Source organism: Periplaneta americana, chromosome 2 (assembly GCF_040183065.1).
Source record: "Periplaneta americana isolate PAMFEO1 chromosome 2, P.americana_PAMFEO1_priV1, whole genome shotgun sequence".
NCBI classification, from domain to species: Eukaryota; Metazoa; Arthropoda; class Insecta; order Blattodea; family Blattidae; genus Periplaneta; species Periplaneta americana.
The window spans coordinates 81,096,196-81,115,740 of record NC_091118.1 but is presented as its reverse complement, the minus strand read 5'-3'; the positions used below and the strand labels follow the sequence as shown (position 1 = coordinate 81,115,740).

General features: G+C 34.5%; 1 protein-coding gene across 2 annotated transcripts in view; it reads left to right on the top strand.

Moving 5' to 3' along the window:
* LOC138694378 (zinc finger protein Gfi-1b-like) overlaps positions 1–17,532 on the top strand; it is a 307,766-nt gene extending 290,234 nt beyond the window's left edge. For both annotated transcript variants that reach the window (XM_069818058.1, XM_069818057.1), the window contains exon 6: positions 16,671–17,532. In XM_069818058.1, coding sequence (XP_069674159.1) covers positions 16,671–16,894 — 224 coding nt within the window. In that variant the 3' untranslated portion in view covers positions 16,895–17,532. The remainder of the gene's footprint in view (positions 1–16,670) is intronic.
* Positions 17,533–19,545: the final 2,013 nt, after the last annotated feature.

The window sequence follows — 19,545 nt, the reverse complement described above, 5'->3', positions numbered from 1 at the left end:
ATGAAATCTATAAAAACCTGCCATTTCAATGTAGAATGTAACAACAAAGGGCAGACAGGTCTGCTTGCTGCCTCAACACACACACACGTCTAGTAAAGTGCCTGCAAATATTTGCTTCATATCATATTTCATATTACCAATACTTCAACGAAGTGAAACAATGTATTCCTCCAGTACAGTAAAGGATAATGGATTGTTTTTTTAAATGTTGAAGAAAAATAGTAGAATATAATTTACTAGTTGATTTCGCATTACATGAAATATAAAAACAAATATCAGGTATCGATTTTAACAGAAATATATTGTACGTTTTCAACTTCCGGAAAAGTGGTGCTGAGAAGTCGTCATATGTACGGCAGATTATTACAAACTGAGAGACAGATTTTTATTCTTATTCAATATTTATAAGCAATTTCGTTCGGAAATTATTTCAGAAATGTTGCTCAAAAATAGTTTTCCTTTATTGAAATCACCAGACTGAAATTTAAAAACATGACAATTTACTAGAAATCATCTCTGACGGTTTCCTTTGATTTCTTTGTTATATGTTTGTTTTATAATGCAAATACTGTATTTAGCATTACCTTTGTATGAAATTTCAAGTCTTCATATATTGGACTATAAATATGAGTGAGTTTTGTAGCCATGCGTTGACATTTAATGTATATGTAATTAAATAGCTCATACCTTCTAAGTAGCCTAGTTTATTATATGCCTACTTTATGTAGAACAAATTAAATCTGAAAATTCAGTTCGGACTATTAATTTATGTAGAATATTATTTTTCACTAACAAAATATAAATCCCTACTGTCAACTTTAATTTAAATTACAAACTTCACAATCGCAGATAATTATTGATTTAATTACCAATTAACTAAATACATATTATATATGTGAGTAGATGAGATTCGAACACACAAATTTCCGTTTTCAAATTTCGAACATAATTTCGAACCATAATTTATTATTATTCAACGTATTAATTAATTTATTTACTTAGAATAAATTCATAGCATCTCCCACTTTGATTTGAAATTACATATCCAGGAGCTCTGTTGACAATTATGTACCTATTAATAAAATTAATACATAATTTGTTATATATATTTGTTCGAAATTAATGATAGTAGTTTTTTCAGTCTTATTTTAAGCTATACATCTAAAATCAAATTTCCTTAGACCAGTGGTGGAATTTCTTAAACGAGAATAGTTCTTTCGATCACAGTACGTAATCAATGAGCAAGTACGTCTAATTATTTAGGATTTTATGTTTAGTTACTTATACATGTAAGTAAAAAATTAATAGTTTTCGGTGGCTTAACAGTATAATAATTTAATAAGAGAAAAATCCTATTCCGTCATTGAAGAGAATCACGAAAATATCAAAGAGTGTAATAAAATTGACATCACAACCCGGACGCTACCTCCTAGTTAACCCGTTCTCTTTCTGCTAAGTAACTCAAATAAAGTATCTTCTTACCAGTCAGGGTGAGTTTTAACTAGTTCTAATTTAATTTCAAATGACTACTGTTGGATCTGGTTGCAATAATATTTGAAAGAGCCAAATATAAAAATGTCATAATCTATAAAAGGAAAGTATTGTTATCAGAAGTTATTCTAGTCACTTGAAATAGACATAACAATGACAGAAAGTAACTCTAGAGGTGGGGTGTGACAGTGTTTTGCCGTCACAGCTATGAATTGTGATAGTGTCGGGAAAATCGCTGTGACAAATAATAGCGATTCTGTCACAGTGTGATTTTTGTGTTCGGATGATTCTTAGCGATTGAAAATATTGTAACGCCCTGGCATACGTAGAGTACATTCATTGTTTCATATCACGAGCCAAGATATGTTTATCATTCTTCTGCGAATTGAATTGATATACCGCTGCCATGTCTGTTATCAACAATAATGATTAGCGCTGCGTGTATGTTAAAAACAAAACACACTCTTCTGGTCTAACCTGTGATATATGCTGTGACGTGTCACAAGAATGTATACGAATGTGAGTCGTTATAACTTCAGTATCAAAGAGTTGCCCTCGTTAACCTGTAGAGTGGACGGTAGTTAATTAGGGCTTAAATCCCAGATATCATGTTGTCCAAGTTAATCTTCTGACTTGCAGTTGTCTGGACTCTGGACCTGTCATATTACTTGCATCAGTCGCCATCGCTATGAATCACGTGTCGATCGGAGATGGCAAATTCTTGGAGCTGTGATTTTGAAACTGTAGTCACTAGTCACAGTCTGAATCGGTGACAAAATCTATCATAGCGACAAAATCATATGTCTTCAAATCACACCCTATCGCTAACCCCGACTGCTATATGTACATTACCTAGAAATGAAGTAATTTGATACTTAGTATGGGCTCTATTACGAGAGTAGATGTGAAGATTGGAAAATGTATTAGAATAGCTAAATCTTGTTTGTAACATTTTATTCTGCCTATCTTGTTTCAAGTAATCAATTTTAGATTTAGTACATAGGCTATTAATATTACTGTTACGTTTTATATGTTTTCTTTTAATACTTAGCCTACTTACTTACTGGCTTTTAAGGAACCAAGAGGTCCATAGACGCTCTCACATAAGCCCGCCATTGGTCCCTATCCTGAGCAAGATTAATCCAGTCTCTACAATCATATCCCACCTTCCTCAAATCCATTTTAATATTATCTTCTCGTCTGTGTCTCGGCTTCCCCAAAGGTCTTTTTCCCTCCGGCCTCCCAACTAACACTCTATATGCATTTCTGGATACGCCCATACGTGCTACATGCCCTGCCCATCTCAAACGTCTGGATTTAATGTTCCTAATTATGTCAGGTGAAGAATACAATGCATGCAGTTCTGCGTTGTGTAACTTTCTCCATTCTCCTGTAACTTCATTCCTCTTAGCTCCAAATATTTTCCTAAGCACCTTATTCTCAAACACCCTTAACCTATGTTCCTCTCTCAAGTGAGAGTCCAAATTTCACAACCATAAAGAACAACCGGTAATATAACTGTTTAATAAATTCTAACGTTCAGATTTTTTGACAGCAGACTGGATGATAACAGCTTCCCAACCGAATAATAACAGGAATTTCCTATATTTATTCTGTGTTTAATTTCCTCCCGAATGTCATATATATTTGTTATTGTTGCTCCCAGGTATTTGAATTTTTCCACCTCTTCAAAGGATAAATTTCCAATTTTTATATTTCCATAAATGTCCAATTTTTATATTACCATTTTGTATAATATTCTCGTCACAAGACGTAATCATATACTTTATCTTTTTCGCGATTTACTTCCAAACCTATCTCTTTACTTGCTTCAAGTAAAATTCCCGTATTTTCCCTAATCGTTTGTGGATTTCCTCCTAACATTAATTGTGTAAATAATTGAAATAAATAAATAAAGGATATATATAAATTAGAAAACAGAAATTAAAATTCATTATAAAATCTTAAGTTGTTGAACGATCCACAAACATCTGGCAAGTCATGCATACACGAGAATCACTAAGTATGGTGATAGATTGTTACAGCAGTAAAAAATAGTTCCCATTTTCAAAGACGCTGAGCTTACGAATTGTAATAAGAATGTTATTTGTACAAGAATTTCCATCATGCAGAAATATAGCGCACTGTAAGTATTAAAATACATTAACTTCAAAACTTAAAGCGTTATAAATATCATAGTAACATCATTATCTGGGGCAAACAGTGGGGTTTCATTTGTACAAAACATCGGAAATATGCCCGCCGAACTCTTGTCCCACAAACACCATGCTACACCATGCACAATATTTTGCAAACGTGTTCTGGAATGTTCCCAATTTTTTGCGAGATAGTATCTTTTAGTTGTAGAATTATGTGCATGTCACGAAAAGGGTTTTTTTAAGGTAATACCACACGCAAATGTCGGCCGAATTGAGGTCTGGAGATAGTGAGGGCCATATTCTTGGAAAGTCTTTACTGATGACACCATGGTCAAAGATCCGCGCAATTTTTTTTTTTTCAGCGATATAGATGTGGGACCATGTGTAATCTTGTATGAAGATTATGTCAGTGTAGGGGTGAGTGACGAAGTTTTGTAGCAAACTTTAATAGCGATACCCAATTACTGTGACAGTATTATTCGTACATACAAGCAGCCCATATGAGATTTGTGAAAATTAAGATATCTGTTATTTAAAACCACATTCTAAGCACATTTTAATTATAGACCAAAGGGAAATACAAATGTGGGACACCCGAAGAGGACATTATGTGAACATTGGAGCTAGAATGCTTGGAGAAGAAGGGAACAGTAGGGATGATGAGGATTGTAACGATGCTGATGGTGACAAAAATAAATATTCCGATCAATTTGAGCCAGAAGTGGTTGAAATAAGTAAAGGCTGACATTACTGTGAGAAATAAATGTTGCGCACTGCCTTATTCTTGGATGCTTAACCATACAAGTAGAAGTAAGCCTACAAGATGACCGTTCTGAAATGCATTCCACCTGACCTTAGCTTGGAAATATTCCGCAGTTATGACGTTGTTCATTTCAAGTTGAGATAAAGTCGTTATGCATTCGTATGCGAATCCACATGGTGATTCCATTCCACCTACAGCTATGAAATGAAAATTGAAGACATTATTACAAAAGCAGGTTGTCAAAATTGATACATATTTATCAGGAAAACGATTAAAAATAAAAACAACAACACTTATCAGCTGTTCCGTACAACTAGTGACTATCCTTGTGGCTATTGCACCTGACATAGGTGCTTTTTGGAGTCTATAAACATTTCAAATAATAGCAACTGTGTCCTTAATTCAATTTCATTAAAAATGACTAGGGCTGTTTTTGTAATAATGTCTTCAATTGAATTACTTTCACACAGAAAAGTAATATTTGCGAAGATAACCATCCAAACAGTTGGACGATATTCAAGTTCCAATAATTTACATTATAATAACACTCCTTGGACGTAACAATAGAGCAGCAATTCAATTAGACCTACTCAACATCACTTAAACAAATAAAGTTGAACTACTACGGTCTGGAGTTCCATTTTATAAAACGCCACAAGCTCTCAATTCATCAAATAATTCCTCTCTTACGCCAATATTCCTCATGTAGCTTACCTACCAGTTCTCGTCTTTCACTGTTTTTCTCTATACCAAAAGCTTTGACTTCGATGGAGCCAGAGATAGAAACCCTGGCATATGCAGGACGAACTTACAGAGTTGCGTGATAGATGCGGCTATTAAACGACACTGAGGATAGTCATTAGTGGATCTCACACGTTTCCTGAGCACGTGTGAATATAAACAGCAAACCTTAGATTTCACGTTTCTTTTCGTTTGATAGAAATCTTATCTTGCTGCCAAATTTAATCTCCTGGCTCTGTCAATAGTTTCACAATTTTTTGGTTTTACCTTTGAGCATAAGCTTCTCTGGAAGGTCATATCACACGAACTGTCCAGTTTTTTTTTAAGTTTTATTTATATTTTTACATTGACTTGGAATAAATTGTGCAATATTTGTGAATAATTTCTTATTTAAATTATACTCTAGAAAATTCGTTGTATGTAGGCCAAAACGTCCCAGCCTTACTCTACTGTCTAAAATAATACAGCTTCTATCAAACGTTTAAGGACATCCCTTGAAATGAGATGTTTCACTCCTGATTTTATGCTTATGTAAACCCCCCCCCCCATCCTTATACATGGAACAAATGCCTGTGAAAAATGAAGTTTTTACTTTAAACCCAATCTCTCTATCTTTCAAACTGTGGATTATATAGCAATTTTTCTGTTATGAAAACTTATTGGAAAATTACATTTTTGTAGGAAAAAATTAATTACTCCAGAATGAGTGTACTTAGATCAATGAATTCTGGAATACATTTAGACATATCTGAAATGTTTCTTGTGAAATTATCACTTTTTATTTTAAAAATTTGTGACAGCTCGTTCACGCATTGTAATCCAGATTATTTCTTCCATTTACGAAAAATTGTCGGTTTCTAAAATTGTCTTGAGTTAAATTTCTCGGCAAATTGGTCAGGGACTGTCACTGCCACTTACATCATAACATTAGGCGTTGGTAAAAACTTGTCAATCAGCTTATTCATTCAATTTTTAGTAAACAGTTGTTGAGTTTGTTACAAGTATGGAAAGGTTAAAGTATATTTATTCCTTGAAAAAAAAAAGTAAAAAGGGGTCAAAATTCAGTGAGTATGGACATGGTGACAATGCTGTAATGTGGAAGAAATGACTTTAGAAAATATGTAACTCTATCCCAAAATTCATTGATGTAAATTCAATCATTCTGGAGTAATTAATTTTTTTCTCAAAAATGTAATTTTTCAATAAGTTTCCATAACAGAAAAAGTGTTATTTATGTAATCTACAATTTGAAAGAGAGATTGGGTTTGCAGTAAAGAAAAAAAACTTTATTTTTCACAGGCATTTGGTCTCTGTATAAAACTCAGGGTGTGTCACACAAGTATAAGGATAGGAGTAAAAACATCTATTTTGAATGGCTGTCTTTAAACTTTTGGTAGAAACTGTGTAACCAGTCTATATTTATACGAATATAATTGTCAATACACGTATTATTCTGGCTATTGAGTATTTGTTTCATATCTGGCACATAAGTTTACCATTTACATGTTGTTTAAAGTTGCAACTAAACTCTTAACCCTCTGCTGAATAAGACGATTTGATCTCACATCATACACAGACCATCATGTGCTTTATCTGACAGATTTGACAACGTTGGCTTCTTCTTTCCAGAATAAATTCTAGTTGACACCAATCTACTTCTCGTTTAATAAGATTCTCTGCACCTATGACGTGTTATAATAGGTTATATTCTTTTCTGTCTTTGGTATCCTTTTAATTTCTATCTCAATAGGACAGTTTTAACCAGAATGAGACGAATGGCCTATTGAACCGGAGCTCACATAACTGTTTAATCAGCCTTCTTATATCTTATAGGGACGTGAATCTCTTTCTCTTCCCACTTGTTTGTTCATGCATTCTTATCATTTCGTATTATACAAACTCGATTTCAATTAAACGCCGTTATGTGATAGATTTTCAACTTCCGTTTTTTTTTTCATTGATATTTCCAATCTGGTGTGTGAACAGTAGAAGCCTATGTATACTTATTTTCTTTCTGTAGTTTTGGCCAGTAGACTACTATAATTTCTATAACATTTAAATAATAAAAACTACCGAGAAAGAACGTATTTATGATAAAGAGATGTTTTTAAATATCCTATAAAACAAAAAGAACACTTAAAATTATCTTTATTGTATGAAGATTGGCTTATTATAAAAACTATATTATTGGTTTGTAGACTTTATACTGGCCGCCGGGTAGCTCAGTTGGTAGAGCAGCTGGCTACGGACTGGAAGGTCCGGGGTTCGATCCCAGGTGGTGACGAGATTTTTTCTCGTTGCCTAACTTTCAGAACGGCCCCCACACCACCTCATTCTAGTGCCGAGGTCATGGAAAGCATGGGGCTCTACCTCCATGCCCCCCAAGTGCCTTCATGGCATGTTACGGGGATAACTTTTACCTTTTTTAGACTTTATACTATAATGTAACGCAAATTTATATAGGTCTAAAACATAATTAAATTGCCAATAGCAAATTTCTTTCTTATTCTCTTTCTTCCCCTACTTACAGACCGATTAATTAGTCCTGACAGCTACGCGACGCGAAAGATGGGAAGTAATGGAAGTAGTGGGGAGAGCTGCGGAGTAGAGATAAGAGCGAGCGGTCAGTAAAGAAATGCAGTACAGCTTAACTGTATTGGAAACACACCGCTCTATCGCACGAGTGACATCCGATCGCTCTGAATGCAAGCGACTAACCCGAACACCTCTTTGCATAACTTAATGGACTCGCCTGATCCAGGCGCACATTGTCGGCGACTGTCAGGACTAAGTAATCGTACTGTACAATCCAATGCAGTGAATGGGAGGGTATAATCTTCTAACAAACACTTGACAGGTACACATTGCGGACCTCCATTGTCGTATGGCCTGTACGGCACAAGGTCACCGCTGAGACAATGGAGAACAACATAGGCCTAAGACAAGGGACAAAGATCCAGTTCCGTCAATGAAAATTAAATCTCTTCCATGCTCACGCCGAGAATCGAACCACCGCCGCTTGGTTGGGAAGCACATACACTAGCCACACAGCCCAGAAGGCGGATAAAGTATTCTTCTTATGAAATAAAGTGCAAAATGAAGAACTAATGTATCAAAACTAATCTAATTGACTCATTAATACTGACAAAAATTACTGAATTAGAGAAATTGTTTCGTTACTACAAGAAATTGTCTCTAGTTGTAGACTATCAGTGGTCTCTTTTTTTAATTTCTAAAGACTGTACTTCGTGTGATGAGAAAATTACGATCAGTATTCCAACCTATCGTTTACAAATTAAAACGTAATTATTTCACCTGGTAATAATTAATATCAACTTATGAAGCTAATTAAGAATTTTTTGGAAACAATCTATTGTGAAATAATTAAGACATAAAGGGAGAATTGTCTGAACAGTGGAGAAGTTAATGTACGATCCAACAGACATTCCTGACAATTTTTACCTGTATACATATGATTTAAATAAGTTCGGCATACTTCCATTTTAAAAATTCATTAATCTTTAACTGTATTGCAAGGTTCGTTACGAATTTGCATGTTCAGACTCGCCTCCCATGACTACGACATGAATTGTTAAAATATGGAGAAGCTGACATAGTTCACTGTCACTAGCAAATGTGTTCGATCCCATGAAACTGCTAAAATTTGCAGGACGAGACAACTGCAGAAGTATAACTTACAATCAAAACTAAATTATCGTTGAAGTTCCTTGAAATTTTATTCTCATTAAATACTTGCAAACTGGAATAGAGTTGAAATGGCGGCATTCTAACTGCTGTAATTAAGCCCTAATTATATAATGGCATAAATTTAAGTGATGATTATGCAATTATATCAATTTACAAGATAATATTTGTCATTAAGTAACACATTTTCTCATGTTCATTATAGTATCAGAGTAACGACTATCTTAATTAGCAAGTATTTTCAGGATAGGTCTGTCTATTCACAATCAAAATCTTAAAAACATTCATTTTCAAATTCACACCTTTACCACTACCGAAGTTAGCAATATATACTCCAAGAATCTACAATACATTCCAACAAAAGAGAATACCCTTCTTGCTTAGTGAAAATTCTAGGGAATTTAATAAATGGTCAACTAACTGTGTACAGTACTAAGTGTAAAGCGTTCTCCTCTGGTTAATACCCTCCTATTGAGATGGAAATTAAAATAATTCAAGGACGGCAAAGACCGAAAAGAGTATAACCTATTAAAACACGTCATAGGTGCAGAGAAACTTATTAACGGAGGAGTTGATTCAGGACGTAAAAATCCGGAGCGCAAGTCTCCCGGGAGAGACTTTAAACCGTGTGTCCTGTATCAGAGATTTCCGGCACGTTAAAAACCTTCGAGCCTACATTAAATTAAAGCCTCTGGACCAAATTTCTTCTCTCTCGCGTCCTCGCAATGAACTTACCACTTTTCCCTCTGTCTATGTCGGCAAATATTTGCTAAATTCCTACGTCAGGAGTACCTTTGTTCCGGCATCAGAACGAAGGGTTAAATACAATACAAATAAATGTAAGCCTATAAATATTCTGCCATTTTACAAAAGAAAACAAAACAAATACTTTGAGCAAAAGCACGAGAAGGCCATGCTATCAGCTCACGTCCAAATGTCTCAGCAGAGGTGAACAAATCATCCAAAGAGTATGCTGGGTTGTGAAACCGGGTTTCGTTACTCACTCTGTAACCCTAGTTCTTCTAGGCATGATGTCTTAGATCACGCCGCTAGGCACGGGACTCTTGTACTCTTGTATTACTGAAGCCCAGTGATAAAATTTCAACACAGAAATTTCATAGCGTTGGTCTTCTGGAATCACATAAGGAAAATATAGGACTATTGTGTTTTATAGTCGTGCGCCGTAAGTCGTGGGCGTATTTTGCGGGCTACCGGGGCTACCGGCGGTAGCCCAAGGAAATTACAAAAGAAAAAGTTTATAATATAACATAATGTAATAATTTTGTATTGTTAGTTTTACCATAGTAATTAAAATTAAAGCAATTGTTAGATATATTTTGTGTAATAATAGGGTCAGCGGTAGCCCAAACCCTTTAACCAGTATACGCCACTTTGGACTAATGCTAAGGAATGAGCGCTGGTTCAGTAATTCTCTCATGGAATTTCGTCCAGTGTATGAGACCGGTGACCACCAATTATTGTGATGAATTTGGGGAACTACAGTGTCAGTAGACGCTTCTCTATGCTTATAACTTGTTTTCTAATCAAAGTTGGGTATATGTTTCAGATCCACATAATAAAATAAGACAAGTATTGTTCTTCTTTTCATCTAAAGGCAATGCTTTGGCAGTGTAACCATTCTTTCCTTCTTTGGGATACTCTTTTCATTTCTTCATAATATTTAGGCTTACATCCTATGATTGTCATCGTATCTTTCAGAATCATCTTTCGATATCTTCATTTGTTTTCTTTTCTCCAAAGTTTTGCTTTCTTGTTTTAAGTTCAAGTAAATTATTATGACGTAATATAGGGTAAACTAGGGTCTGTTGGACAGTCGGGCATGTTGGACACTCTGTACTTTAACGTACAGAGTGTCCAACATGCCCGACTGTCCAACAGATCCCAGTTTACCCTATTACCAAAAAAGTATATTTTTATATTCTTAATTTTAAATGTTAATGATTTAAATTTTTGTGTTTGATCCAGTAATTGGTTTGTTTTCATATTTGTGCAGGTAATTCTTGCTATCCTTCTCCAAAGCCACATTTCCATTGAATCCAATCTCTTTCTGTCACTTTTTGTCAGGAACCAACTTTCACAAGCATATAACATTAAGTTACATTTCAAATATGACTTTGTACAGTAAATTGTTTCATTTTTTCTACGTGTAATTCTCCTCCTTATTTCAATAATAGATATGTTATCATTGGAAATGATAGTACCTAATTAACAGCATTGTTCTACCCGGTATTATTTAATATTTCCAATCTTTATGTTGGTGAGAATCTTTTGCCCTGTTCCTGAACTACCATATGTTTAGTTTTATTTGCATTAATTTTAATTTTCATTCCACTGAAACATTTTAGTAAATTCTGCAAATAAACATTAGCCTACCATTAACCATTTTTACAATTAATTTTTATTTTCAATTCCATTAAAAATCACTAGTGCATTTAGCATGTTTTGTATATGAGAATTCACATATTTACATAGAAGAATTACCACACTTTTACGTGATTTAAAATTTGTACTTATTCTTAATTTTAAAAAAAACTTTTCTTTTGATTGTGACAATTAACTTATGTGATGCAATTTATTAAGTTTAATTTCCGAATCTTTGGAATGTAAGGAGAAAAATCTTTAATATAAATGATTACAACATTAATTATGTTCTTGATAAATCTCCGATTCATATCCTAACTGTTCTGATTCGGCAATGATTTGTGAACATTTCTTATTGGGAAGGTCGCAAAGATTTCGTTTTCAACAAGTACTTCAATGTTAGTTAGCAGTGTAGCATTGGATCCACTATTAACTCAACTGTTTTCGGGTAAAGGGAATTAAGTCTTTTTTGTGCAAATGGAGTTTTGTTCCTCAGGTGAATACATAAGTTAAATTCTACAAATGAGTGTGCAAAAAAACAAGAGAATGCTAGCATTTGATGTGTTTTATTTGTGTAGAAAATTATTTGCAATAACGTTCCGAAGATTAATTTTCATTTATCTCAAAACTCATTTTTACGACTTATCTCCCTTTTCCCAAACACCATCGAATTTCTCTGTTTTAAGTTGTAAACCAAATTGTTTCATCCAATTATTTTCGCCACACCGATGGTGAAAGATATAATTTATTCTATGCCCACTTGCAGTTGTTTACATTAAACGTTAATATTCTAAGAGATAGACGTATTTAAAACAGTTAAGTCACAGGAAAGTCCTCGGGGTACAAAATTTGACGGCGGTAATCTGTAGCACGTTCGTTAGCACCCACATAACATGTTGTGTAATACTACGCACACACTTTCGTCAACTGATTAAATGTTTTAAGTTCTTGATGTCACGACTATCAGTGGTGGTACTTAGTGTACTTATGCTTCGTAGTGAGATTAACAATGTTCACAGTACGTGGAAATAAGGACAACTGTACTTAGTTCTAACGAAGGCCATTAGTATTCGCTTGAAAAATAATAATAATAATAATAATAATGATAATAATAATAATAATAATAATAATAATAATAATAATAATAATTGAAACTTCTGATTTTTTGGCATTGTTATGTAGGGTAAAGGTTGGTAATATTGTTATACGAGTAATATTGTGTTAGTTCTTTTCGAGAATTTATTACAATTTTACTGAGTGAGAGAAGGACCGGTTTTGTGCAGCAACTTGCCCAAGAACATTCCCTTAATACGTTGACGCAAAAAAAACGATCTTCCTCTCACTCAGTAAAATTGTATTAAATTCTCAAAAAGAACTATCAAAATATTACCATATCACAATATTACCAACCTTTACCCTATAGGAATATGACATTTTTCGGATCCGTTCCTGAAGACTGAATCATGGATGCATAGCCAACAAATTATACCTGTCAAGAATAAGAAGAGATATTGATAATACTACTAATAGTAATCTTACATTTATCCATTTAAAGAAATGAGTACCTACTTCGCTCCCTTCCGTTCTTACTTTAGAGTAATTTGAGCCTAAAGTAGACATTCAAACGTAATGGCAGGCCGTGATTAGCATTGAACAAGATGGTCACTTAACAGAAAGTAGTCCACACCTGTGGAGTAACGGTCAGCGCGTCTGGCTGCGAAACCAGGTGGCCCGGGTTCGATTCCCGGTCGGGGCAAGTTACATGGTTGAGGTTTTTTCCGGGGTTTTCCCTCAACCCAATGAGCAAATGCTGGGTAACTTTCGGTGTTGGACCCCGGACTCATTTCACCGGCATTATCACCTTTATCTCATTCAGACGCTAAATAACCTTAGATGTTGATAAAGCGTCGTAAAATAACCTACTGAAATAAAAAAAAAAACAGAAAGTAGGATAAACATGACAAGAGAGAGACAACCACGCCCTAGGAAAGGCAGACGGGAATCAAACCAAATTCTGTGGAATTTGTACTTGGATTCAGTAGGCTATATTCCTGAGCCACACCGGATATCATCATCATCATCATCATAATCATCATCATCATCATCATCATCAGGAGCAGCAACACAAATATTTCCTAATATAAATTACTTGCGATCTAACATTGCACGAGATTTCCATAATATGGTTTAAAAAACAGTCTAAGTGTAAACCTTGTTAATGATTAAGATGATATATCCGCCTCTGCAGATATATATTATCATAAACACGATTTTTTTTCGATTTATACATCAAGGATACCCAAGCTAGAACTCTGGTAACTTGAGGTCAGTATGACACTGGATCTACAAATGGAGTAACACAAATTGAAAACGAACAAACATTTTATATCCTCGGAGGGATTCACTTTCACACGTTTCCTGGATAATTGATTCAATAGAAGAGATCCATTCTAAATGTTCAATGTTTAGCATCATATATCCAGCCAGTGTTGATAGGTCCAACTGAAGTTCAGAAGGGAATATTACAAAAATATAAATAATTTTATTTCCTAATGTTCACAATGAATTATTAACGCTGTCGTGGTTGTATAAATAATTTCCAGAAAATTTCTGTTACCTCCACAAACAAAGAAACCCATGGTTCCAATTATTTTAACACAAAAAATCCAATGCTATTATACAGGAACAATATATACCATTATCATTCAAGAAATCCCCGCTCAACATCTATATATGGGTTTTGTTTTGATTGAAAGCTTGCAATGCCAGGTGCAGAAGAAATGGGGACGAGTATATTACCATAGGCCTACACAAGACAGTCCGTACATACGTATATAAGAGTTTATTATAATCCATAAGGGATTGCAATATAATAAAGAAATGTTATTCAGATGTACTTTGAGTATATTATCGCATTTATTGTGTACGTGTCTGTTTCGTGTCCATGTTCAAGCACTACTGAATAACATTAGAAAATTAATACAAGTTTGACATTACTGACATAATGGGCAAGTACCGTAAAAATAACATCTTCGGAATGTTCTCATGTAGGCCGACTTACTTATAACATAGCCAGAATATAGCTGTTACTGTCTTGGCTCAAACAACATAGTTCTTTACTTGTCCTCTACATTATATTATTATTATTATTATTATTATTATTATTATTATTATTATTATTATTATTATTGCTTTATTTAACCTGGCATAGATAAGGCCATAAGGCCTTCTCTTATGCTACTTAATTTAAATTGTATTTAAATAATTAAAATACTATCAATTTGGTCCAGAGACCACTCATTTGGTGTAAAGATAATTCGTTTAACATTTTTCTAAATTACTCTTGAATGCATCCTTTAATAAATCACTCCAAATTAATAGAGTTCATTGTGTACGAAGATCATTTTTATGTTAGCCTTACTGTGCATCGGTTTTTTTTTAGTTTATTTTATTCACGCCTTAACATCTGTGGTCATGTCGCGTGTTTAGAATGTGTGGGTATATCAGCAGGCCGTTTTTACTCTTGTTGATTTCCTGTTTCTATTGTGTGTTGTAGATGGCTTGTTTGTGTTCATGTAACTGCTTTTAGACTTTTGATTAATGTTTTTGGTATTGATAATTGAGGCGGTGATGAATAATGGCATGTATCTTTCCAATCAGGCATTTGCCTTTATGACTAAGGAAAATCATTAAAAACCCCAGTCATATTGGTCGGCCACGAGGTTTGAACCCGGGACCCCCGAATGCGTGTCCTGTCAAAATTTTGCCTGGGATAAAACTTATCGGAAATCATTTTTAAAGAAACTTTTATTATGTAACATTTTTCACAAAAATGAATAATAAGCGAGATATTTCTGTTCTTTTAATTCAGGCCCCCTTATAACTCCCCTTTGAAATGAAGTATTTTGAATGCCATATAGTCTAAAATCTAAGTTACAACGAACTTAATTTATGGCTCCAATTTTCATCGAAATCCGTTCAGCCATTATCGCATGAAAAGGTAACAAACATCCAGACAGACAGACAGACATACAAACAAAAATTTCATAAAAGCGATTTTCGGTTTCAGGATGATTAATTATACATGTTAACACCAATTATTTTTTGAAAATCGAAAATTACCAGAAAAATTTCGCTTCCAGATTTATTATTAGTATAGATTGAAGCACTTACTGTTATTCATAATTTATATAATTCCGTTCATAAGGCACATTTAAATCTTATAGTAAATTGTATTTAATTATCCTAATTCAATTATTAATGTTACATGTAGGCCTAATCATACAGATTTTCTCAATAAAATTCCCCCATCACTTTTGAATTTTATCATTTATTTTTTTACTTAAACACTTATCACAAATAGAACAAAGTTATGTGTTACAAACATCAAGTTTTATATTCGGTTTATTTTTCTAAACATTTTACAGTCGTGATTAATATAAAAAATCTTACAACGCTCATAACACTGGCTGTCCTTTCTTCTTTCGGTGAACAAAAAGGAATGGGGAGAAAACAAAATACCCTTTTCGCACTCTCTTTTGTTCCTCTGAAGAACAAAGTAGAAAGGTTATGGAATTCTCATATTTTCACCAATCCACACCTGTGGAGTAAGGGTTAGCGCGTCTGGCCGCGAAACCAGCTGGCCCGGGTTCGATTCCCGCAAGTTACTTGGTTGAGGTTTTTCCGGGGTTTTCCCTCAACCCAATATGAGCAAATGCTGGGTAACTTTCGGACTCATATCACCGGCATTATCACCTTCATCTCATTCAGACGCTAAATAATCTAAGATGTTAATAAAGCGTCGTAAAATAACCTACTCTCACCAGCACTGGAAAAAATCCAAAACATACCTCCCCTAAAACCGAAACAGTAGAGTAAAAATACATTACTATATATTTTTCACAATAACACGTTTTTTTTAAATACTGTCTAAAATATAATTGCGCCTTATGTTCCGAAGATCTGTTTACGCGTGCCAGTGAAACTTACACCGTCTTATTCTCACCCCAAAGCAACGTCACAAATAAGCGTGAATGACATTTAAGGAATGCAGTAGGTAGAGAAATCTGCTTTTCACACCCTCAGTTTATTTGTTGTATGTTCAGTAGCGGCCAGCGGATGTACAGTACCTAAATTGGCCGCGTCAAGTGAAAAGTCGTTCTTTATTCTCACCTACCTCCTACCCCAAGATTTGTGGAATCCAGTTACGGCTGAATGAGAGGTGACAACTGATTCCTTGTGTATTCACTTCTGTGATGGTGTAGGCGTTAAGCAGTTGTTAGTGCAGTACCGAAAATAGTACCCATGGATTATCCGAATAAAACACGTTATGTGAACGGTAGTTGGGATAAACGGGTGTCTACTGTAAGTGTAATGTAACAAATTGGAAACCTTGAATGATCTGCTCTGCCTTCTTGTGTCTGTTTCAGGGGAGAAGCCGCACAAGTGCGTGGTGTGCGGAAAGGCATTCAGTCAGTCGTCGAACCTCATCACTCACATGCGGAAGCACACGGGATACAAGCCCTTCTCGTGCGGGCTGTGCGACAAGGCGTTCCAACGCAAAGTGGATCTACGCCGCCACCGCGACAGCCAGCACCCCTCGGCGTCCACGACGCCACCCCTGCACTACACGCAGGTCATCAGCAGCAGCTGAACTCGTCTGTCTGATCCTAGTCCAAAGGACCTTGTGGTAACGAGATAAGTTGTGGCTATGCTTACACTCTTTACCCACGACACGTACCGGACAGTGTTCGTGCTTCAGGCAGTAAGAACACGAAAGGAATCTATAATTCTGCCCATCATGAATGTGTACCTAATCTCAGATTTATTTATTAACATTACAATGAATTCGTGAACTGTGAGTTAAAAGACGTCAGAGGTTAAAAATTTCATAAGAATAAGAGGCAAAAATTGACAGAGATAAAACTCGAATTGTAGTATCAAAATTGTAATATATATTGCAAGAACACAAGACAACTTTCGTCAGATATAGGTAAATTTAACAGGGCGTCATCATATATATATATATATATATATATATATATATATATATATATACTGTGGAAGTTATTCATCTACCAGGGCATTCGATAAGTAATGACAACAATGCTGTAAATCAAGCCGTGACCATTGGAATCTTGTATATGTAACAGAGCAGCGATTCTTTCATAAACCTGAAATACTGAAAGCCTCGAAGTTACCATAGTTTGTAAATACTGTCACTATTTCTGATTTGTAGTAATACAGCCCTAACAATTGTTCAGTGGATACAAACAAAGGTACAAAGGTACAAAGGTCTTGGAACATAACTATGGTCCACGATACAGCCATTCAAATTTTGTACTTCATAACGTAGTATCTCGTTTATGTATATTTTTGGTGTACTGTAGTTTGAAGTCAAGTCACTTCAGCTATCTATGAACGGTCTATGCTACTTCTAAAATGTTCTTTGAATGGTTGTAACGTGGACCATAGTTTTATTCCAGGACCATAGTTATGGGAAGTGGCGGTACTTCATAAAATCCATACTGTCACTATTTTTTATTTGTAGTAAGTAATAAATCCCTAAAAATGTATCAGTAGGTATAAACAAAGGTGCTTCATAAAATCCAAGTTGCAAGAGGAGAAAATGTAACTCAGTACTATAGAACATTACAGAAAGCCTATGGGAGAGATGTTCTACCATACCGAACTACTGCAAGATGGGTGGAAGCGAGGCATTCGCTTTCAATCAACAGTTGGCATCCAAAGAGCTTTAGTTCGATCAGTGACAGAGAGATCCAGAAATGATGCTGCAGATGGAGTCCGCCATCTTCCAAGGATTTGTCACCGTATTGTTGACATGGCAGGGGACTATATTTGAGTTATAAGATGTCAATAGTGACCTAAATAAATTTAGTGTTAAACAGTCACTATGTTGTCATTACTTTTCGAATGCTCTATAGAAAATCTACATTCAGTATTCTGGAACAAAGATAATACACATAACATAAAGTATATTTTATACGGTGAAGTTTTCTTGACTAATCTACTTTTTCAGAATTCAAAGTATAGTAATGAGCTTTGTACCATATAAAATTCGGAAATGGGCAAAGAAAAGTTTGGACCAGAGGAATCATCATATTGAAATGTACAATAGGACCTATATTATCTACACCAGTGATGCATTACCAAGAAATTAATTCCCTACCATTTGGCATGTTCAACGATGAGAAACTCATCCATGAACGTGTAATACGGTCTTATTAATTTTTATTGATATCTCAAACTCTGTTTCAAACCATATTTCATTATAATATAATGAACAGGTCTCATTATATAGGCAACTATAGAAGTCATGGAATCATTAATCATCGTCGTCATTAATTTCATTCTTTATCTCTCATGGCTTTCAATTTCATAGTTGATCGCTTTCTGATTTTTCTTGGTTCCGTGTATATATTTTCACATATTGCTAGATATGGAATGCTCTTTCATGTTATAACATCCATAATATTTATTATATATTTTTATTTATATAGTTATTGGTTTTATTACTTCATAGTCCAATATCTCTTTTACTATATGATCCTTATGCTTGTATTTATAATCATTAAATAACCATATAACTGTAAATAAAATGTTACAGAAAAATGCCTTAATATATTTCTCCATTTGATTAGATTGAGATTTAGGCTAGATTGTAGGACCTATAAACTATTCGGAAACTTGGAGGGAATTAAATTTCAAGACAGGCCGAAAATTTTTGAATTTTCTTCATATCTTCGAGCGATACTATACTGCGGGTAAAACCTATAAATAGCTGCGAGACAGAAAAATCTCAACACAGGGTTTGAAAAACGCAGCTTCTTCACCACAATTTAATGTCCGATCTTTCAAGCTAGTTGTAACATATAATGCACCACCGAGTGCATATAATGCAACCCAAGTGCTTGAGCTGTTATCAGTGTGAGAAAAACAATATTCTACATTTTAGACTAAGAACAGTGATAGGGTACAGATGGGTACTTCGGATAGGTTAACAAAAATTTTCAAATTCAGAAAAAACTTGATCTTGTACAGAGAAAACAAGTAGACAAACAAATAGTACATTATTTTGTTGTACTGTGTAATTAATTTCACAAAAGAGAAATTACTATTGACACTGAAATTAAGCTATCCGAATTACCCGACAAATTGGAAATGAAGAAATTAAGAGGGGCTAATCGGATACTGCTGCGGGGTAATATGGATAGCAATGAAAAAGCTATGTGATGGTGGTATTTTTATGCACTGAAACTAATTTATTAATTACATGGTTGTTTT